Source organism: Rissa tridactyla, chromosome 3, assembly GCF_028500815.1.
Source record: "Rissa tridactyla isolate bRisTri1 chromosome 3, bRisTri1.patW.cur.20221130, whole genome shotgun sequence".
Classification (NCBI taxonomy): Eukaryota; Metazoa; Chordata; class Aves; order Charadriiformes; family Laridae; genus Rissa; species Rissa tridactyla.
In genome coordinates, this window is record NC_071468.1 from 26,992,744 (window position 1) to 27,016,686 (window position 23,943).

At 43.9% G+C, this 23,943-nt stretch overlaps 1 protein-coding gene across 1 annotated transcript in view; it reads left to right on the forward strand.

The window, feature by feature from the left end:
• The window catches only part of PKDCC (protein kinase domain containing, cytoplasmic), a 39,580-nt gene extending 29,295 nt beyond the window's left edge, over positions 1-10,285 (forward strand). Inside the window, exons 6-7 of the mRNA XM_054196569.1 lie at positions 4,450-4,623; positions 7,476-10,285. Coding sequence (XP_054052544.1) covers positions 4,450-4,623; positions 7,476-7,561 — 260 coding nt within the window. The 3' untranslated portion in view covers positions 7,562-10,285. The remainder of the gene's footprint in view (positions 1-4,449; positions 4,624-7,475) is intronic.
• Positions 10,286-23,943: the final 13,658 nt, after the last annotated feature.

Genomic DNA, 23,943 nt, shown 5'->3' on the forward strand with positions numbered 1-23,943 from the left:
TTGTATAGTTGGTAGTAAAAATGCAATCTGGCTGCTGTGGCTGAAATAAATGGTCATTAGGACTGATTAAAGTCAGATTTAGGGTGATTCAAACAAGCTAAAAGGGGGAAACCACAGGCGGTTTCACATAGTTTATTATATACTTGTGGAGTTATTTATATGATTCAGTCTAGTACAGTGAAAATGAGTGTGTTTATAGATTGTAGTCGGCTTTGGGACAACGCAGGTGATTTTTGATGGAAAAAATTTACAATAAGATTTTAATGCACTGGCTTTTTTTTTATAGCTCTTGCACCAGTCAGTGATGCTGAGATGGCTTTTAAAGATGCCTCTCTTACCTGTCACGAGGAGGTGCTCGTTTGGAAACTCGCTGTGGCTGTTGCGGGGGCTGGCCAGCACCGTAAGAAACTAACTTCCAAGAGGATTTTGGCCTGATCGGAACAGTGTGTTTTGATTGACCAGAGCAAACTTGTAAAAATATTTTAAAACTATTAAAGGAGTCGCCAACCAAAACTTTTGAGGATTGCCCAGATTCAGCATAGCAAGATATTTTGAAGTTTCAAGATGTTTACAGGGCAGGACAAATGTTTCCTAGCGGGGTTTATTTGTAGACCTGCGAGCAGCAAATGAGCTCCCGTATGCTAAGCTGGAGTAAATCTGTCATAAGTGACATCAAGATCAGGCTTACTGTATTACATTTATTTGCTTCGATCCTCACAAAATCGATAGATGGAGAAAAGGATTCTTTTTCCTTTGTGATACCGGTAGGAGCGTCTTGCATTTCTCTCATCTATTCCTTGCCATTACCTTGATAGACTTTATGTACTCTGTGTCAAGCTACGTGTATGTATGCAAAGTGTAAATTTATGGCTGCATTTATAGTATTAGGCAAGTATTTATTGGTTTTAAACACCATTAGTCTGGAAATCGACCAGAACTTTGACCTTTTTATGATGTGATTTACTGCCGTGAGCCTTCAAATTCCACGGACTCCATTTAAGCAAGTTTCAGGTCTTGGCAGGACAAAAACCTGAGCTGGGGCTGTCTTTAAACCGGTGGAGTATTGCTTAATTGAGCAAGTGACTGCAGCGTGGTGACCAGGGTGATCATTCAGAGGTGTATGGGAAGCCCAGCTCTCCTGCTGGCTGGGGATAATGGAGAGTGCAAGGAGGAGCAGGAGGCACCCAGCATCGCCGGGGCACATCTCGACGGAGGGGCATCCTTCAGGAGCGCCCTTCTGGTTCGTGTGAGAGGAGTGCATTTCCTCGCAGCTCGTACAAATAGGGGCTAAGGGGTCAGCTGCCTAATTTGTCGCTGTGTAAACAGGAGATTCCAGGGATATTTGCCTTCGCCGTGCAAACGGGGAAGGCAGCTACCTTGCCCTGCTTGAGATCAAGTGAGTTTTGGAGAGAAATGCGGTTTCCTCAGGCCAGCGCTCGGTTGGTGTTGCAGTGAGTTTGTGATCAGTTCTGACTGTCATAGTTTAAGAGGAGATCCCCTGTTGGCTTCCCGGGGTGGCGGGAGCCCCTGGCTGGTTTGGGAGTGTGAGGCAGGGTGCAAGGCCATCGCGTGTCCCGCTCGCTGCTTCTCGTGGCCGCCTTCCCATCGGGATGCTCCTGGGGGTAGGCGCCCCTGAGCAACCATCCCTGCTGCCTGCCGTGCCAGCGGGGAGAGGGGCTGCCTTCCTGCCTTTCCCCCTCGCTGCATCCCGCTCCCCTCCCCACAGGCAGCCTGGGCAGGAGGCTCAGATGCCCAGACTGCAGGAGTTCAGTGGTCTGTGTCAGTCTGGCTGCCTTTGTGGAGCCCGTGCGCCTCCATGCTTCCACTTGGACTGCAGTGGCAATAATATTTTCACGTGTCTGGTGCTTGGTGATCTCCCAGCCAAGGAAAATGCTCTTGGCATGTGGGTCATGGTGCTGTGTACCTGTTTCGCTGCTGTGTTCCCATAAGTTGCTGCAGATGGTGGTGGTTTCCCTTGTGAAAGAACTGGCGGGGAGCAGCAAGGAGAGTAGGGACGGCCACAGGGCTCTGCTGCATGGTGAGACCACCCTAAGCACCGGCATGGAGGTTTCCATCCTCTCTGCCACCCGCAGGCCAGGGCCTTGCCATCGCCGTCACCATCGCAGTTACTGCTGGCCCAACTCTGTCGATTAATGTGTCTAAGCTGCTCAAATGATTTAGCTGGCTTGGACACCTTGAAAAAGTCAATGGAAAGGGAGAACTTTATCTCCTACCTCTGACAGAACCTCAGGTCACATAAATCACTGCCACTCTTTGGAAATCTGTTGACATCGGCTGAGAGCCTAACCCCTGACTGAAGGGACTGTACCGGGAACAGTGTCGAGAAGAAAGAGCGTGCTATAGGTGTGTTAAGAGGCATATCTGCACGCAGAAGAGTTTAAAAGTTGAACGGTCAAAAAATTCAAAATAAGGGTCTTCCAGGTGGGCTCCTGCCTTGCATGGACGGAAATACATGACGCGACCGTGGGGTTGCTCTGCTTAGTGCCCTGAGGATGTGCTGAGGGATTCTGCAGCTCCCTCCCAGCCACGGTGCGGAGACCTACAGGCTCTGCGGGAAGGGCCAGGGCACGGTCCCTGCTGGCACGGAGAATCAGGCAGATGCTTCATCTTCTTCAGCTACAGGCAGTGCCATCCTTCTGTGAACGTCCTCTGTGGCGTCCTCTGCAGCGTTAGGTGGCACTTCTGTAGCTGTGCGAAGAAAAGTTGTGGATAGTCACATTTTATATCCAGTTGACATGGCATGCACACGGGTACAGATTGGTGTATATGGCACCAGCAACAGTGAATTGGTTTTTTTGCATTTTATTTGCACATACCATTTTACTGACCTTGGCTGAGAGGTACAAATCAATACCCAGCAGTTACCATACAGAGATAAGAGGACGTTATTCAGTTACATTCAATTGTTGTTGTTATACTGTACAGTTGACACAGAGATTCAAAAGTAAAGGGACTTTACCTATCCAGCCAGTAGCAGTTTGATTTATGCTATGACTTTTCTTCAGAAGAAATACGTGTGTTTTTGATGGAGACATGACCATTTGTAATGTAGAACTGCATTTTTTTTCTTCTTCTTCTGTGTGAATCTGCATTTTCTGAATTAATGGAAACTGTTTTGCTTTTGATTTAAGCGGGACATGATCAGCTCTGATTTTGCTTATTGGTTGTGAATGTTTCTTATGATGCTTTTAATGAGCCAGGCTTAAAAAAAAAAATATGCATTTGGTGCATTTTTTCCCCACTATTTCAGACTGCGTGGTGTGAATGAGCACTTGTGGATGCGTACTTCTTTTCCCAGTTGAAATACTGGCAGTTTAGAGTAGCAGACGCACTCGCCTTTGACTTGGTGGTGTTCGTACAATGTGCTGTCTGAAATCCTAGCAGGCTGAATCTGCAACGTCAGGCAGAAAATGCCTGAACCAAAGTGACTTAAGAATCGGCTGTGAGTCAGGGCCGGCAGCTCTGCTTTCCATAATGGCTACAATTAGAAGAAATACGGAATGTTATTTGGTTTTTTTTGAATAGGATGGAGGGGGGACAGACAGGAGGGAACTGTCGATTTGTGCGCCTGGATGCTAAATAGAAATGTTTATAAATGATTAGTTGAATTTGCTGATGCATTCATTAGAGAACCACCCCCCCACACCCACCCCTCCCCGGCCCCGTCAGCGGCTGGGAAAGTGAGAGGAGCTGTGAACAGAGAACAAGAGGCAGCTCATAAAGGCAACTGAGACTGAACGGCAGCCAAGGGAGAGGAGCGATCGGCAGGGCAGCACGGAGGCGCTGGGCGAGGACCACGCTGACATGCTCCTTCTCCTCCCCCCCCCCCCCCCCCCCCCGCCTCCTTCTCTTCGGAGGCCCATCGAGCGACTCCCCTTTTGTGCTAATCTGAGCAAGAAAAAAAAAAAAAAAGGGGGAAAAAAAAAAGTTTGCTTAATTAAAAGCCCGTCTTTTCTTCCTTCTCTAAAGGAGCCGGAGGAAAATAGCATGCTCTTCTGAGGGAGAGGGAGGGCTGGGAACGCCTGGTCGGGTCTCACCCCGACAATTCCGCTCACTGTTGAGAAGTGGGACAGTGAGTCAGTTCATTCAAGTGGATGCTGTTTATTCAATGGGACATTCTTCCTGTAAAACTCCTAATAAAACCAAAGCCTCGCCTACGCAGTGGGGAAGGGGAAGGGGTTTTGTGCACAGACTATTTACAGACGCTTTCTGGAGAAAAAGGTGAGAAGAAGAAAGGTGGAAAGGAAAAGGAAAGTAAGGTGCAGAGCTATAAACACGTTTGGGAGTAAACCGGGGCTGGTACAGTCTAGCCCGTCACCTTTTCCATCATATATCCTGCTCCTAAGCTGTTATAATAAACTTTGCCTGTTAAAAACAAGCAATTTGCTGGAGCTTTCAAAACGATTGCTTTGCTCTGGTTATTTGCAGAGTACAGACGGGTGCCTGAAGCTTTTATTCCTGATGAGAACTACAGATGCTGGCCATCTTACCACCATAAGGGCTGCCTCCTCTCCGTGTTTGACGTCAACGAAGCCATCGAGATCTGTGACAGCTACTCCCAGTGCAAAGCTTTCGTCCTAACTAACCAGACGACTTGGACAGGTAGGTCGCGGATGTGGCGGAGCAGAAGCAGCAGCTGAATCGCGTATTCTGACTGCTTTAAGTGTTTTAAAACAGTGTGGGGAGCGTTCTGGGCTGGGCTGTGGGAGCCACCAGCAGCAGCTAGAAGTGGGATAGTTTCTGAAGCTCCAGCCAAGGCAGTTTTGGTTTTGCTGGGGCTTCTCTTTGCCAGCTGTCGGCAGAGCAGGAACTCGCGGACAGACTCAGAGGAGCTGGCACCAGAGGGCTACAGCACATGGACCACAGGTCTCCAAACCGACAGGTCTGAAATTTTATTTTAAAACACAGCAGCAGAAACAACAACAAAAGCCTGCGACCTGTTTCCACAGTTAAATGTGCAGGACATGGTCCAACATCTGGATTTAAATAAATCTTTCCAATCCATATGGTTGTTGCGGTTTGACACAAAACCAAACAGGTTCTCCTGCGCGTCTAGCTGGGACTTCCTGGCTGGTGTCAGAGATGCCCTGCCGCTGGTGGGAACACTGGGCTTCTCGCAGTAGGGCTTTGGCTAAAGGACAGCAAGGAGGGAGGGTTTAAGACCAGGTAGAAGTAGAAGTAGAACTTCCAGGGGAAAACCCCATTTGCTACCACAACTCATTTTCCTGTTTAACAGAATACCCGCGTTGAAAAGAGAAATACATTTTCCAAAAGGTCTGTGGGGCTGGCAGTCTCCGTGTGGTTCCCCTGAAGGCAGGCAGTCGGTGACGACTGACATCAAGCGGGGAAGTGTCCCTGGCTCGCTGCTTCTGCACCAGGCTTGTGCCTATTTCAGGCAACTCCAGAGCAATCTGAGAAACAAAAATGCTACAAGTGTTTGCTAAAAATCTCTGGTAGCTGCGGCTCCAGAGTGGCTGAGGGGTTCAAAGGGCTGAATGGTCAGGCTGGCTTCCAGCCCCATGTCCCATCTCTGTGTGCCCAGGAGAGCTGCCTGTCCCCACCGGCTCTGCTTGCAGTGTCCCCCTGCGTGCACTGCACTTTTCCCTTGGAGGGCAAAGCAAAAAGACATGTTTGTGCCTGTAAGGTGCAGGGGACCAAATCCGGGTTCTTTTGTAATCTTCCCCCAAGATAAAAACCCCCACTGAAGTCAGGGTGCGTTTTTCTTCTGTGTGTTATCTCCACACACACAAGGATGTTTTCTTGCCTGCGATTGCCATTTTCTGCTAGGGCCAGGTCGGCTCCCCTGCTCCTGCCTTTGAGCAGAAGGGTGGCTGATGCTAGCCAAACCTAGGGCAAGCTGATCAAAGTCCTTGCTCTGCCATGGGCTTTAGTGCGGTAAGTTATCTAGGCTCTGAGGCTCAGCTTTCCGTCTGTACCTCTGTGATCATGTGTCTTGACCTTAAAATCAAAACTTACCCTGTGTGCAGTTGGGTGCTTTAGTCATATTTAGCTGAGCGACATAAATCTACCTCAAAAGCCTGGCTTATATACCTGCCTATTTCTCAGGGCAGGTCCTCATTTCTCAAAGCATCACAAACGACTAGAAACTTTAGACAGTTCATACGGGTTCAGGGTGGTTTTGCCATTATACTGCTGTGGCTTTCTGCATTTCTTGTACTTCTGAGAGGTGTGAACAGAGACTTCTACGGAACCCAGAAAAAGCTAATTTATATCAACCTTGCTTGTGGCTAACCGGCGATTACTAGGTCATCGTGTCAGACTGTCTATGGTCAGACCGTCTATGGTCAGACCTTTCATGTTAATTAACATACTAAAAAAGTAATTATTATGGTGCAGGGAAGTTCATAGGAAGTTCCAGCAGCTCCTGTCTCAGGTTATAATATTGAAAGCAAATGAGAGGCAGTAGCAATATTTCTAGTCTTATTTATCATTCCCTTTATCACGTCATTCCTTGTGCATGAGCACTCGAGTCCCTGAAATCTGCAGCGTGGAAATTTGCTCAGTAGTTGAGGCTTCGCATTTGCTGTGTGATACTTTTAAAGAAAATAGTGTTATGGGAGCCCCCTAGAGAGGCAGGCTGGGAGTAAATGGCGTTTGGTTTTCCTGAAGTTAAAGAGAGGGAAGGCGGAGGTTGAACAGATGTGGGAAGTGTCTCTGTGGCCTCTGCTCCAAGGAAAGGCAATGACCGTGGGGGTCCGTGGGACGGCAGGTACCCAGCGAGGGGCAGGGATGTGAGTAAGATGCCAGGGGAAGACGCACGGGGAGATACAAGAACTGTGCTGCGGCGCCCACAGGTACTTCTGAGTCAAACCTCACCAAATCCAGCCCGCGCTGGCCTGGGATGTGTGTGGCAGGTGCCTTACACTGCCCGGGCTGCTATCGCTTGCCGGTGGGTTTCGTATGAGGAGTGGAAGCCCTGTTCCCACTTGTTTAAAACCTGAAGCTACGAAGCAAGAGCAATTTCAGAGAAAGTCGTGTTTAACACACATTGCACTGATGGGTTTTGCAAAGATTCAAGCGTGCAATGATGGTACTGCTCCGGTACAATCAAATGAATGCCCTGAACCCAAGCCTGTTTCCATCAGTGGGAGAGTCTTTAAAAACTTTTTAAAAGAACACGAGAAATTTGTTTTAAAATCTTCAGACCTTTCCTTCATTTACCGTGTTAGCTGTGTGCAGCCGTACCTTGACCATAATTACAAAAACCACACTGAAAGCAGAGGAGATTCAGTGTCATTCAATGCAGACGAAAGCATTTCAGTTTTATACCAGGGGAAATGAAGAAGGAGTTCACTCTCGGGTTGCCCGAAGAATGCATAGGTTGAAGAAGAATATGACGAAATGTCACTATGTTAAAGTTTGCAATCTTTTGTTTATCACTTCTAAATCTTTTTTTTTTTTTCCTTTTCTTCCCCTTTTCCTGTTTGCTGCAGGTCGGCAGCTTGTCTTCTTCAAGATGGCCTCAAATCGTATCATGCCGGATCCTGACAAGATAACGTATGTGAAGGTGACGGACTGACACCTAAAGTGGCGCGGTGTGACGTGTGAGTGACAAGAGCTGTTTGTGTATAAATATAGGCAGCTGTTAGGTATAAGGCGGCTGTGGCCGGAGAGATAATTGCACTATTACTCATTCTAATCTATAGAGTGCTAAACAAAACTTTAAAGAAATAACCTGCATGACCAGGATGAATGTGCAATAAAATGACATTTTGAAAATGTGATTTTTTTAAAAAAAGAAAAAACAAAGCGAAATACAAGATATGATACACTGTTAGGGTATAATTTTGGTTATAAATTCAGCTGGCAGCTCTGGCTTTCCTAACCAAGGTTAGCATAATGTTTCTGACCTGTGCCTGCGTGCGCAGGGATGAAAGTTGATCATTTCTATGGGAAGTCTGTATCCTCCGTGCTGATATTTATTTGGGCACGTACAATCACAACAGAGTAACTGAAGCATATCAGTTTGTAAACTGAATAGCAAATGTTACTGAAGACAATCAGCATTTGTGTTAAAGCGATCAAATATGCAGTACTGGCGTATTTGTCCAGAAGAAGGAATTGGTTATGTTTAGAATTGCAAGACCGTAGCTAATTTTCATTTTTGCCTCCCATGTTATCATAAAGTTTCATTTTTAATTTAAAAGAGCCATTTTGTAGGTCTAGCAAATCACATCAGCATATGAATAGTCCCACTGAAAGGGTAGGGACTTACCCAAGTGCGGAGTGCTTTGCTGAATAGGGATAGGCCTAAGCATATGCTTACAATTAAGCCTGTGCTTAAGACTTTTGTTGAATTGAGTTTGAATTGTTCAGGAAGCCACATCTTTGACAGACTGGCAAAGCAATCCAGCTGGTGGAACGGCACTAGTTTAATGACTATCTCGCAGTTATTCGTGTTTTTTATCATCAAATCCTTGGTTTTCTGAGGCACCGCTTCCTAATTCTTAGAGTGAATGAAGTAAATGACCTTAATAATGTCAAATGAATGTTAGCCTTAATTCTATATAAAATGCGTTTTACAGGCATGGTGTGTCTAGAGAATTTGCTTTCAGTGAAAGCAATAAAGTAAATGCTAAAGTGACCAATGTCATACTGTTTTGTAGCTTGTACAGTCCGGAAAAAAAAAAAGTGCTTTTGTTTCTCGAATAGTTTATTTTTGTAAAAAAAAAATAAAAGATAAATACAATTTCTTTCATGCTTGATTTTTTTGTGTGTTGCAAATAAATGCCTACATCCGGTGAAGACTTAGACATAATGTATTCTATGTAAACTTAAGCCTGGGATATTTTTTCCAGGAAGGAACTGAGGTTGTTCCAGTGGCTCCCAGTGAGGGGTGTGTTTCTGGGGGTACGCGGTGGCTTTGTCGACCTGCTTGCCTGTCGCAAAGCAAGCAGCCATTAGAAGACAAGGTCTGAGTGGCCTGCCTTTCTGTAGTTTGAGTCACATTGCTACCGTTCTTTTAACATTTGGAAGGGATGAGGATGAGAGCAGAACCTGAGGGAATTACTCGTTGGGCTAAATGGTGGGTTTTCTTACTGGGCTTTACCAAGGAGGGTCTGAGAAGGAGAGCAGGAGAGCCAGGGAAGCTGGGCGGAAGTGCCCGTAGCCTGTGTGACTACGCAGGAGAGACAGTGACACCATCGGCAGCGGGTCTCGTCTCACCGCAGTTTCTCTGAGGTCACCGATACCCTAACGACTTCTGGCAATTGACTGAAATGACAGGCTGTAATGGCTGTAACTCACAAATTATCAAACTCCCAGCCGTAATAGCTCAGCTGATTGTGTCGCCGTGCACTTAGGAACCCATCAATCATGCTGTGGTAATAAGCAAACACTACAGATTCTTTTAAAATTGCTACATAAATCATGCCAACACATACTGCACAGTTCATTGAAGTGATATGGCTTGTTGGCACTGGGGTTGCTGGTATGTATTTTGAAAGTCTTTAACCTCCCATGACTGCCTTACCATTAAAGACTGTACACCGCTCCAAAAATACTCAGCATTTAAAAACAATGTGAACAGTTAAATTCTTTAGTTGCATTCCTAGGTAAAATATATCAACATTTGCAAGAAAAAAAAAGAAAAAAAGAAGATATCCAGGGTAATTCTTTAATGTTATAGTCAGGTAACTTAGAATAATGTCATTCCGTCACTTTCACGCACCGGAAGAAAATGCCTCTTAAGTCAGGAATTGTTTATCCCTGGAATTAAACAAACTTGCCAAACCAATTTACATCAGTTTTTTGCAAACAGAGATCAAGTAAGCAAGAAAGAAACGTAGCCGGGAGCTAAGAAGCTGGATTCTAAATTTTAGTGGTAATCAACTTTATACAGGCACTTTTATAACTCTTTGAGAGTAAGACTTTCCAGTGGAAATGCTGATTAAAATCTTAATAAGAGAGGCGTGATACTACAATAGGTGAATTTAATAGCTGTAATAAGCACTGGTGAAAGTCTAAATTTATGGGGAGAAAGTGTCTTTGGCAGCAGTGGGTCTGATTCAGCAAAGCGCCTGCCTGGCACTTGTGGCATGGAAACCTCTGGGAAGCCACAGAGGAGGAGGAGGAGGAAGCAGGGCACAAAATGAGCTGGCAGGTCTGGGCCAGTCACCCTGGGAGCTGCTCCACGTTGTCGGTGGAAAAGGCATTTCTATCTGTTTCCCCCCTAACATTTTGGCTGCTTTTTACATTTCCTGGCTTCCTCGAGCCACAAGGTAGAAATATGACAGAAGGTACCCACAGGGCTTTACACCGCTGATGTCTGCCCGCGCGCATGCACGTGTGGGTACGTGTATACGTATTTATGGCCGTGTCGCGCTGAACAGGGAGAGCGTATTTCCTCAGTGAAAAACCAATTGGCTGTGCACGAAATGAAGTGCTAAGCAGGATGTTGTGTTCATCTGGAGAAGTGAGAGCTGTGTGAAGCGGTGGGTGCTGCGGCTCTGCAAGGGGCTGTGCTGAGCGTTCGGTCCCGTCCGGCACCGTGATGCCCCGACCGGGCTGCGGCTCGGAGCACCTCCGAGAGCTGCCCTCCATCTCCGTGATGGTTTGGTGAAGGGGTGACACTAGCCGCACCACTGGGAACAGACTCCAGGCAACAAAGCGAGCACTGCTTAGCATCACCTCTGGCCCGGCATCCTGAGGGATGTAGCGGAGACATGCTGAGAGCTTTGGTCTTTGCTGAGAACAAAATAAAAATAATGTTCTTCTATTTTTCTGTATCTTGTCTGAGCTTACTTTTTTCTCTCTGGTCATTTTTCAAAGCTTCCTTCCCAACTTCAATGCATCTTTTTAAGTGGAAAGCTGAGGTCTCATGTATTCAGCTCCAGAAATGGGTTGTTACAATTCACATCACATCTAAGAGAAATCTGTGGTGAAATTAGTGATACCGCCACGAGAATTCGTCACCCCGAGAGGAGGCCTGCAAACAAGTGGGCCCTGTTGCCAGCTGAGGAGCTCAGGTAAGTTTGTATAGAGAATGAAGGCCTTGGATGGGCAAGGAGACACTGGCGAGGAATCTCAGAGAGATGTTCTTCCAACATGAGATAAGGGAGTTTAGTGTAAGTACAACTATTCCTAATGTGCTTTGCCCTGCCTTTCCCTGCTTCACTGAGGCATTTTGCGTAGTACTTCTGCCAGCCGTGACCACCAAATTTCTTGTAAGATTTGTGAGAAGGATGGCAGAGTGGGGTGCAGGGAGGACAGCAGCTCGGAGCAAAGGCAGGTCTTCTATTGCCAGTTACTGTATGTGGTGTGGTAACTGCTGGGGACCACTGTCCTGGAGCAGGACCTGACCATGGTATGTGTACGGTGAAGACCTTGTCCCTGCCTCTGAAATTCACCTTACCACCTTGTACCACAGCTCACGATAAGTCAAAGCAGCCGTGTGTTCAGACCAGGTGAGCAAAGGTTAGTGACTAATCACTCAGTCACAGACAAGCATCCTGAAAAACAGCCACCCACGTGGGCTCTCCCTGCTACGATTACGGCCAGCAGAGCCCCAGCAGCTCCCCGTGGGACTGTCCTGCGCTGCTCCTCTCCCACAGCCCGCTGTAACCTGGGGGCACATGGGAGGCGTGCGTTACAAGGAGAATTGCAGAGAGGCAAAATACATGCTGTTATTGCACTTCTACTGGTGGATGTGGGGTGCTGACCCTATTAACGTTTATAAGGCCCACGCCTTCATGCACTGTTGGTATTTAGAGAAAAAAAAAAAGACACTCTTGTTGATAATAATTTAGATTAAGCAAATGATTTAGCAGGCTTGTAATTCAAAGCATATGGAAGGTGATAGCGAACATCCAGAGATCATGTTATGTTGGCTGTCAGAAAGAAATATATGACTACAGTGATGTTCAAACTTTGGTAGGGAGAGCCTTATCTTTTATTCTTTAGCACTGAATTCTTTGAAGACTAGCTAAAACCTACTATCGGGGCGGGGGGGGCAGGGGGGGAGGGAGGAAAAATGGAGTGGCAAAACTGTTCACAAGTTTTTCCAGGAAAACGTATCCCTAACCTTCTTGTCAAAATGTGAGGCACTGTCGAAAGAAGTCAAACAGATTCGAGTTGAAGAGACTCAAGTGAAGTTTTCATCGATTGATTGCAGAGAGAAGAAAACGGGTCTCAAAGAAGAGGAGGAAGATTTGTGAAGAGCAGGCACTATGTAAAGAATTTACGATCATACTCTGTTTAATGTTTTTTTGAGATGTGACCATTTGATCTTTTTTCTTAAAAAAACAACCAATTGTTTTCCTGTCTCTGAGTTTTAAGCAGGAGCGAGACACATCGGGCTGACTCGGGCTGACCGCCTTTGAGACCTCCCCAGGCACGTAGGGTCCATATCCATCCTTCAGCACAGCCACGGACCTTGGCATTTTAACTTTAACAAGGAAGTTCCTTGCAAGTCAGTACAAGTGATTTTTTTTCAAGTTGACACGGACGCTGCATTTTAAAAACGTGAAGGAAAGAAAACGTTCTATCTCTTCCCTTTGTAGTTGCACGCAGTCAACAATTGCTTTTGCGTAATAGGTGCCCCGCTTCCTCATTCAAACTGAGGGGAAATATAATTCAGTAGGAGCCACCCTTATTATGAAACGGTCTTTGATGTCAAGCCAGAGGGCAAACAACACATTTATTAGAAATTGTGGCTTGTAAACAAAAAATCCCTGCTAACCACAGTTTTTCAGCAAATGACTGAGGCTGAGAAGGAAGACTAAACTATCCAGTGGCTACTTGAAATGGTAAAGCCAGAATCTGATCTTACTTAGCTTGATTTTACCAGTGTAATTCAGTTAATCCTTGATTTATGTCCACACAAACCAGAATCGGACTGTTAGATTTTAAAGTAGCTATGAAGCAGGAGTTAAAATAAAACCTTGGACCTAAATGTTTGGACCACGTAAGTGACAAAATACACTGATTTTCCCATATACGTGTGCATGTGTGTGTGTGAGAGAGAGAGCACGTGTGTAGGTTCCTGTTAAACAATGCCAACATGAAGAGTTACCTTACTTTAAGGTGGAAGCTTTAGCAAGACACAGCAAATTAAGGACATAGTATTTAATAAATAATCTCTGGAAAGGAATGAGAGTTCTACACATTTGCACTCACTGTTTAACAGGTATAATGCCATTCTTATTTATCATCCTTCTGCTGCCTTCAAGTATGCCCTAAGAACAATTTCCAGTTTTCAATATTACAAGTACCTGGCATGTATGAAGATAACGGTACAAATTGGTATTTACGAATTGCAGCTTTCTATAAATACACTAGAAGGAATGTGGAGCAGCCAGTCAGACAAACAGATGACCGGGGCACAGGGGAGCTTTTAGAAGTGGGTGTACTTAATGTTTTATACAAGACCTTGGCTTTGAATGAGTTCACGACCTGCTAAAAACCTTGTATGACTTACTATCTGGTCTTACCCCATTGTTGGACACAAGCTGTTGATCCACATGAGCGCTACTATTTCTACATGTTTTACCATCCCATCCTTTAGTCCCCAAGAGTAACAAATCTAAAGCCTGTTTGAAGAATGGAAACACTTCAATTGAATGTCAGGTTTTCATCTGTATATGGCTCTGATTTCTGGTTCATTATAGAATTTAGATAAAAGACAGCTCTTAAGCAGAGAGAATATTGCAAAGGCAAAAAATACTGCTCATTTTGTCATACAGGCAATAAATTTGCAAACATACTCTCACAGTCTACCTGGAGAATTGAAAAGTTCAATGACAGATTGTGGGTCAACGTGGCAGATGTGAAAAGACATCACCATTTTGCTGCCTTATATTGCAACATATGTTCCATGACCTATAATTATTCTGATATACAGTCCCAGAATCCTGTGTTTATATGGGATCAAACTCCTCTTTGCTCCTAAAGAGTATGAATAAAAGAGAACTCTATAAATGTAATAATAATCTTGCAATTCAGAAACCACTGTAGCTGTGGTGCAACTGATTCTGTAACAATCTTTCCAGTAACAATCATGGGGCAAGAGTAGATGACTAAAATTAGCAGTGATTCCAAAGTGGATGTTGGTGCTAAACAAAAATATCACAGGATGGCAAACATATCTCATTCTAAAAGTAATAGGAAAGGTTCCTGAGAACTATATAGTAACAAAGGTGTAAGAAAAAACAGAGATACCATTTATATAATAAATATTTGTATAATTTGCTGCGTGGGAAAACCAAATATACAGCACCAAAACTTCTACCCTAATTCTCAGGAACAAATTGACTCTTACCTCTCCGAAGTCACCAGCCCATGTTAATATCAGTTCTCAATTTCTTTGGTACCCTTTGCAATTTATTTCTGTCCGAATTTCAGTCTTCCAGTTCTAGCCCAGAGACGGTGGACTCCTTGTGTGTGACAGAAGGAAATTGCAGCAATGCAGTGACTGCTCAGCCAGCCTTGGTTCTTGCTGCGTGTTGCAATCCCCTCACCAAAGTCGCATAGAACATGCCTTCAGCTTGCTCGGAATAAATTCCTTAACTACTAGTGTTCCTAGTAAAAATGACTATGGACTGCTGACAAAAGCTACCTTTCTCCTATGATGAGATAAAGCACCCTCCAATGCCATCTAGTGATGCTGATAGAATCTTATTCAAAAACCCAGATCTTGAGCATTCCAAATAACCTTTGCGCGTGTGTACACTATGATCCTAATGCTTTCATAGCAAACCCAGAACAATTTTCTTCAACTAATTTCAGCAGCTTTTACTAATTTAATCAGTTAACTTACGATACCATTAGTATGTTGCATTTTTGTTCCTGCTGAATTGTTTGGCGATGTAAGAGGCCATTGAATCTGCTCCAGCTGTCACCTGGGAAGGTAAGTTATTTGGTGCCATATTCCATGTTGAATGGCCTTAATTCAAATTCTACCGCAGGACCATGTGAAGCTGGCTATTTGGTACCTTCCAAGGGACATGCATCTCACCTTAAAGCAGAGCTCCAAATGCAGAATCCTACAGAAAAATACTAACAATTAAAAAACTGCACATTATTTATTGTAGAAAACCAAATATGAATGGCATCAACTTTCGGTTGCCATGTCTTCTTGGAGCTGTTGAGGTTGGTAAGATTTCATACAGCCACAGAAAATCTGGGAAGGGAACACAGAGGGGATGAAGGAGGGAATGGCAAATTTGCTGTGTTTAATGTATTGGACACCATCTGTATTTTATTCAAATAGGGTTATATATTTTGTGAAAATAAAAACCAGCCTCATAAGTCAGTGTGTGCAAGGCAGTCACTTGAATATCTATAATGGGAAACATGTTTTAGGTTGGAAGTTGCAAAGGGAAATCAAATGTTTGAAGTGTCAAAGTTGGAAAAATATAAAATACGCCTGACACCGTAGCTATTGAAGCCAAAATGAATAAATCATCATCTCAGGAAAGAAAACCCCACCAAGCTCTTGGCTATAACCTTCATTTTCCTACACTCAAATAAAATTACATACAACCTGATAATTTAACCAGACTTGTCAATAAGAACGGATGGCTTCAACAGACACTATCACTTCATGCTTCAGTGTAGACTTCAGAAGCATCCAGTATATTAACCAAGAAATAAATTCAATGTCAAACTTTTCTCTTTAAGTTGATAGATAGAAGAACCTTACGCAGTGGAGCTGATGTAAAATATGTCATATTGCAGAACACTAGAGTAAAATGAAATTCATGCCAGCTCAGTAGTTTATTCCCTATGTACAGCTTTTCCTGAGCAGTTACACAAGAAGTATTTTAGTATCTTTCTAAGTAGGGCAAGCATGACTTCCAAGAAGGAATTTGAGAGAAACTTTGAGGTTACAATAATAGGAGCCTGAGTTTACACTCCAATTCCTGTTACAGTCTTGGTATTGATTCTGGTCAAGTTTTAAGCCGTTTTCTCTTCATGTTAGGCTCAGTGTCATAAATGTGATTTGCAAGCATAATAGTACCTAACTGTGCCTGTCTGGGGAAAGTTACCGAGACATGGTGTTTTCTGGCTTTGTCTGCGTCAAGGTTTTATTTATAACAAATGAAGTAGCCCGATGGAGAGATGAGAATACTGCCTTTTTAACTGCAACTTGACATGCAACAATTTGGGCAAACTGAGGGTTTTCATTTAGTGTTTAAGATGCATACATACCTATTTATTTATTTGTCGGAAGGGAATAGTCCCTGGAAATTGCAAATCAAAATAACGCCTCATTTTTATTTGCTGAAAATAACCCCGCTGGCCCTTTACTTGCTAAAAATATGTTAGCTGGTCTAAAGCCTCTGCTGTGTGTAGCCTGAGCTGAATGCACCGGTGAGGGAAAGAGTGGTTGGGACTGGATTTGGCATCCCAAATCTCCCTTTCACTCTGGCCCTAGGCAAATGTTGTAAAAGACTTTCCTTACCTTTTTGGGTTCTGTACAGGTCTCAGAGGACTGTAGTTCCCCCGAGGAGCTGTCGGAGTGCTCCACCTACTCTGGCCTCTTTAATTTCCTTCTCTTTCCCAGCTGTGACCCACAGAGAGAAGTGCAGCTTCTCGGCCATGGTTTTACAGTGTGAGAACACCCCAGCTTCACCACACGAATTATGTTTAGAGGTAAGTTGGACTCCTCCTGAATGGTGCCAGGTAAGCTAACTGGGCAGATGACACAAACTCCAGGACCTTAATCCACACTAAGTAGCAATTAGCTTTTGAAAGGTCCTGTTGGCTTTTAAAGGATCACGGGAACTTAGATGTCCTTTATCACGATCAAGAATAGCAAAACTGTGGTCACACTGAGAGTCTGTCACCCTGGCAACTTTCATCTGCTCCAAAATGACCCTGACGGGTCTGACCAAAAAGCCAGTCACCCCGGCTGCAATGTCTGAGAGTGGCCAGCAACTGACCCCAAAGGAAAGAATAAGCACGGACCTGACTCTTCTTCTGACGCTCTCCTCCTCTCTGTCAAGCTGCAGTTCAGCATTTACACAAGTTCAAATTATTAAACCAACTGCAGTCATTATCTACAAAAGAGTGTCATATCACTTGTCGTGGCAGCTGTGGCAGGACCAATATCTCCTACTTTGAAAATAAACTCCTCAGCTTTGGCTTGGTGCATATACAGCAGCAGGAAATCGTTATTCTGTGACTGAGTGCCTTTCTATTGACATGATATCTTAATTAAATCTACAAATGGAACACGTCTTTGGTGTTTTCAGTAATTTTTTTTCCTCTCTGAATTACTTTCAATATTTGTTTGTTCGTCAGCCAGAAATGCAGTCCAAGGGAAGTTGGAAACAATGCTCAGCTTAGAATCTTAGTTAATATTAGCACACACAGTCCACATAAGGCCACTAAAAACATATATTTAGCAAAACCTCAGCCTCCATAAAGAAGGTAGGGCTTTTCACCATCCCTGAAAGTTAATGTAAACCTCTAGGAGCAGCTGATATTGCTAGGTGTAGGTTGGAATTTTTTATTACCCCTTGAGCAGTTAGTTAGGAAAGTTTCTTGAACTACTTCTGCTGATGGAACTAAAAAACATGTAATACCACATTCTTTTTGACATATATTACTATTATATAGATCTGGACTGAACAGTAAGTTTCTGCTTTTTCTGGATATAGTTTGTAAAAACAACAGAGGCAGATTCAGTGCTATCTGATCCTGTAGTGCAGGATCTCCAGTCTCAGCTGCTGAGTTCTAGTCCACGCTTACCTTGTTGAATGAACGGATTATAGGTTGAACTAATTCGGGCATTATGGCTAGGTAACTGAACACTGAATTTGGGCTCTTAACTTCAGACGATTGTGTGGATATGAAATATCTAATGTGTCTATTATTTTACAACATTGCTGTTAAATCCACTGTTTGGAATGCAAATTTTAAAGCATGTCCCAAATCTCTCTTTTGAGGTCCCCTGTTAATCAAAAGTACTTACTAGAAGACATTTATATGCATGAAATGTTTATTGTTTTCCACATCTCCGATTGCACTTAACGTGATAAACTTGAAAAGCCCAGTGATCAAAGGTATTAATTACTCTGTTTCACACACTGAATACCTTTGCTGTAAATGAACCTAAGAGATCCAATCCTCTTTTCAATCTGCATGAAGATTTTATGAATGATTCTTTATCTCCAAATGTCTAAGTTTCAAAGGTATAGTTATCCAGCTTTCTGGTAACTGTAGAAGACTACTAAGAGCAAAATACAAATGGCTAATGAATTGGAAAAGCTGACATTCCCTTACTCTTGAGAACAACTCTTGAGAACAACTCGTGTCCTATCTCCTAAACCAGAAAAATGTTTGTGAAAAACTGCAGGAGTGCAGAGCAGAGGGGAGGAGAGAGAGAGGCCTGCCTGTTTTCCCTAAACTGTTATGTTCACTCATGGGACTCAACTCAAAAAGCTTATTGCTGTCACATGAGCTGCATGAGGGGCAAAGGAGGCTTAAAACATTTACATTATAGCTACTTCAACTTGCCTTTCTTACCCCTTTTGGTTTCTTGCTCTCCATCGTGTTACACTCATTCGTATATAACAGTTGTGTGTGAACTGATGGCTTCAGTCTATTTTGTCCTAAAAAGGTCAAATTCCCACTGCCAACCCATCCTTTCTGAACTGGGCTGCAAAATGAGGGCTCCTCATGCAGCCTGTGCTCTCAGGCCAGTCCTAGCCCAATACAAATAAAGCCATTGACTTCAGCGTGCCTGCTTGTATGAATAAGGCCTGTAAGATACAGCCTGTACATTCCAAATTGCCTCTTTTTTGTGCCATTCACACCAGGGATTAATATCTGTGGGAGGCTTTTGTGAAGCCTTCGCCCTCTTGCCCTTCCAAAGTCCAGCAGTAGCTGTGACTTCAAGGATGCAGCTACATTTTTTTATCCGTACTACCCCTTTGTAAAACAGCCTTTTAGTTTAGCCTGCAGAAACCGAACATTTTCTTACAAACTGCAATTTAAAGTCCTGAATTGCCTTTCTTGGAATACTGTTGGAAAGGCTGAAAGCCAGTGCTTTTCACTTCCCACTGGTGGTCGATACGTCCCTGCCCTCTGTCAAAATTTCAAAATTAGAGAATGGCAGTGGCTGTGGAATACAAGCTGTCCATTAGCTCACCTAAGAAATGATGCATTGAATATTCATTGTTCCCTATTGCAAAATGTCATTTTTCCATGAGTGCTGCTTCATGCAGTACAGAGAATACATTTGCATAAACCATTTGTCAGAAACAGAAGACTCTTTGTGAAGAACTATTAAGAAGCCACATAATCTACTTTTCTGTTCTTATGCGAGTTCCAGGGAGAACACAGAGCTCCTTTGTAAACAGAATCTACATACAAGTGCTGGGTATGTTTTTTCTGCAATCAGGATTCCATAAATAATAAAATTGGAGTTCAAAACCAGAAGTACCTGAAATTGTTAAATGCAATGTTAATGATTTCCTGGCAGTATTTGAGATTCAGAAAGTTTAACACTATTAATATCCACACTATTTTGATCGAGCTGAACTCTCCCTCCCCGGTTCTCTTAAATAACGCCATAATTAATCCGTAATACAAATTTTGGTATCTCCAGTTCCTGGGGAAAAGCACTTTTATAATACATCAGGGGAAGTTGATTCTATAAATTCAGTTGTGGGTTTTAATAGCCTTCATAATTCATTGCTGTCTCAATGATTTTCTGCTTTTATTGCCTGTCTGAGCCCTTTTGTCTAGATAGGTGGCCTTGAAGGTTGCTTTTTTTTTATGATACCACCTTTCCTCCTTAACGTTTCATTGCCCTTCTCCAGTAGCTGATCTCGTGCACACTTACAGAGGCCCTCCACCACCTCCATGATCACACAGATTGGGATAAGTAAGCCAGATAAGTCAAGGCAAACAAAGCCCAAGTGTGGCACACTGAGCAGCCAAAGAGATTACTGCTCATGCGATTAACATCTTTTCATGCCCCTTCTCCCACCGCAAGATGGTCTTGTTTCCTTTTCACTGGACAACATAGTTCAAGTATTTACTTGTTGCATTTCCCGGCGGTGAATTGCTGAGGCGTTTCTGCCATTCCCCGGGAGCCCTCCTGAGCCTGGCTGTGCTGCAGAGGGGAGGCGCAGGGGCAGTGCTGCTCAGTGGGGAAGCGCTGGCAAAAAAGCTCCGCACGTGTTCCGCTAGGCAGTCTTGGCAGCCAGCACATTAATGTAATCGCTTTCTGTTTTATTAATGGATAACTCCACGTTTGAAATGAAATATGAAGCCTTTGCAGATAACATATGTAGATAACATGCCCTCAGTGCATGGTGACAGCCATTCGGATTAGCAGAATGCAGCCAGTTACCTGCAATTATTATCAACAAAAGTCATATGGACTAATTATATATCACCTTTAATCCCAGTGTATCAGTCTCCTGCCAGCATTCATTTACTTTGGCCAGTGACGGTAGGTGCTGAGTGCCTCCTGATACCCGGCAAAGTCAAGGTGCCCCCGCGTTTCCTGGGGCAGTGCTGGACCTGGCTGGAAGCCCCACAACGCTGTTTTCTGTGTGCCTGGTTTTCCAGATGATTACGTTCCAGAATTTGCATAGAAAATAAATAAATCGATAAAGATAAAAAAAAAGGGGGGGGGGGGGGGGCGGGGGGAAGCGTAGGACCCACCAAATGCAGGAGGCCTAGTTTAAATTACCCGCATTTAACTGACTGTGTAATGATATTTTATAATTGCACAGTTCCAGATTCAGCACAGCACCTACACACGAAAGCCCTGTGAGACTGCCGTTGCACTGCAGGCTAAGCACAAGCTTAAGTAGACAGAAATATTCCTTACTACTCACCCCTTACAGTATATCCCAGGCTTGGGGCTCAAATCTTTGAGCTGTCAACCTGTTAGTTAATAACACCAAATAGCACGCATTCAGCAAGAGGAACTGAGATCTCCTTTTCTAGGAGCTATAGATAGTGGTACCGATTGAATTCTGCAAACGTCCTCCCTGGATTTTAAATTAATTTATTTGGCTGACGGCTGCTTGGTGTTTGCTTTCCATAAAGTTTGTGTGATCAGACTTTACCGGCTCAAATATTTGCAGAAAGTGGATTACTGGAAAACTTGAGGAAACACATTTCAATGTAAACATGAAATGATTCCTTCCGGATGTATTTGTTCACACATTGAGCGCAGAAACAGAGCCAAATCGATCCGAGGGCTTTTGGCCAATCTCCTCGAAGCAGCACGACCCAAACGCAGTTTATCAGTGACTCCAGCCAAAAATTAAAAGCGGATCTGACGAAGTGGACTGAATCGTGATCGATTTGCATGTATTGGGAAAAGTGGCAAATTCCATCAAACAAAGTCTTAAGGGCTTGCTGCAGCCCTGCCTGAGGCTGCAGGTCATTTTTCCTGCGGGGTTCCGCGCTCCAGGATGTGGTGTGTGTCCCACGCCTGCCTCCAGCTCTGTTGCCCGGTCTGCGCTCCCTTGCCCTGCTCCTGCCCCTGGTGGGGTGTGCCAGCTCGCCGTGAGAACAGATATAAAACTAGCCGCCAACCTTCTTTACCAATCTAACAATGCAACTCAGAACAGTATTTGCTGGAAATAGGCAGTGTGTCATTTCAGCTTATGTTTAATCAGCCTGGAGAGGGTTTGTTACATGCTAAATGTAACGTGCATGTAAGACAACCAGGAGCAGTAAATGCCAAATGGCAAGCACCTAAGATAATCAAAAGCAGGTTTAAATATTTTAAAATGCATTGATGGCAATATCCATATCTTTTTTCATGGTCATTTGTTCATTATTTATTTGTTTCTTTCTTTCATAAATTGCTTTTAAGAGACAGTGGAAAAAAGTATTTACCATATGCTCTGAAGTTGAAAAACAGATGAGTTTTAGGCACACATTTTTTATTATCCGCATACCTCTGTTTTGAACTCTGGTGCATAACAGCTCATTCAGTACTAGTCAGCAAAGCTGGTTTGATAACTGATGGTGCAGGCAGAGAACCGAATAATTAACTCTGAGGTTAATAGTAAAAGTGTATCCCATGTACTTATTCTTCTATCTATAGATCCAGGAGCTTGAAACCAGCTGTGCACTTTAGGCGAATTATTTGCTTTTGGTTAGTAACACCATTTAGCTTAGCATCCATGGATCCAACAGTTAGCATCCTTGCTGGAATGCAGAAGGGTGCCAGGTAATAATGGGTTTATGGTGTTAATACGCCAGGCTGGGATGGATTGTGTGGCTTCAAAGAGGGGGCTGCCCTGCGGAACTGTGCGGGCTTCATGCTGGAGAAGGACATGCTGCTCAAAGACCTCATCTTCATGTAGTGTTTATGACATACGCTGGCTGAGCATCAGAGTACTTTCCAAGACGGTACAGTTTTGTTCTGTTTTTAAATGTTTCTTAACTGTGGTTTTCTGACTGCCTCTGCGAAGTCCCGGCAAGAATACAATTTTTTCTGCTAAATCCTTGTGCTGATGGCTGTCACATGGGCTTTTTGGGCTGAGAGTTTTGAAGTGATTATTGCAGCCAGACACCTAACTGTCACCTATATTTAGCAAGAGTCAATCCCTAAACTCTTTTGAAAATCTCAGCCTTTCTAATAAAGCCAAAATCTGGGTTTCTGAACCACACAGGTGAAATTATTCTACAAAGTGTATAACAACGGGTAAAGGGCAAGCCTAGGCACATTTTGTGCACTATTGCTCTCCTGACTGCAGAAACATGGCACCGGTGGAAAAATTTGGGCAGCCAGCTGGAAAACTTAATCCTGAATATTTTACTAAAAATAAATGATTCCCCTTCAAAGACAAAGAAGGAAACAGTATGAAAATAGTTCTTATATTCAAAGCATGTCCCTATATGTCCCTTGTCAGGGATTTTCTTCTTATCTGTATGTTCCCCATATTCTGTATTTATATCGATTTAAAATTGTACCTGCATATTCCTCCTCTCATAAATATGTTAATTGGACACATATTTGCACTGAGAGAATGAGTTACTAAAAAGCAAACACTGCAAATGAATGATGTATTCTGTGGCGTGCTGCAGAGAGGGGTGATTAATATGATCCCCAAATGCAAGATATTCTGATAAATAGGATTACAAGATTTGCCCTTCAAAACCCAAACTGGGTGCACAAAGTTTTTTGCAGAATGGAGGCCTGCCCAGAGCCACGGGGTTTTTTGTGAGGTCTTGCATCCATTCCCTCCTTTTGGTCTGACTTGTGTCCAAAATAAGGTGCTGGCAGTCTGCAAGTTGCCGTGTATCTTGCAGAGGCACTAACCTGTTAGCTGAGTGATGATTCCAGACTCAGCATTCCCTCAGCTCTCACTTGTGACAGTGATTGCCAAAGCTAGCGCTGAACCAGATAAGGTGGGAGGAACAAGCACGAAGTACTCCTTTGGATTCCTTTTGAATTTTTGAACAGTGACACGTCATATGGCCTTATGTTCTTTAGATAGCCTACAGCCGTGCATTCGCAAAGAAAGAATGCAGAGTCATTATTTCTCGCTCTCTGTTTGGAGGCACACAATTAAAATCTCGCGTGTTGTGCCAGAATTCAAGTGTTTGTTACTTTAGCAGCAACCAGGATTACTAAGATCAGCTTTTTATCAGGGTGGAATACTAGCTTAGCAGAGCGGCTATAACTTTCAGGAGAGCCTTGGCATCTCCTGGGCTTAAAAGGAGAAGGCAGGACAAGAAGGCAGCAGTTGTGTTTTTCAGAAAAGGTTAAGACAGTGCTCTGGTGCAAAGGGAGGGAGCATGATCTGCTGGAGACATCTCTGCCCAAGCACGTAGTGGGGCAATTGCTTAGGCGCTGCTTGAGCCTCGCCATTTCTGAAGTCGCTAGCTCTGCCGGCTTTACACTTCTGCCACAGAAAAGCACGCAAAGCTGCAGAGGATCCAAAACCAGGCTGGTCAGCTGGTGCTGCGGATTGA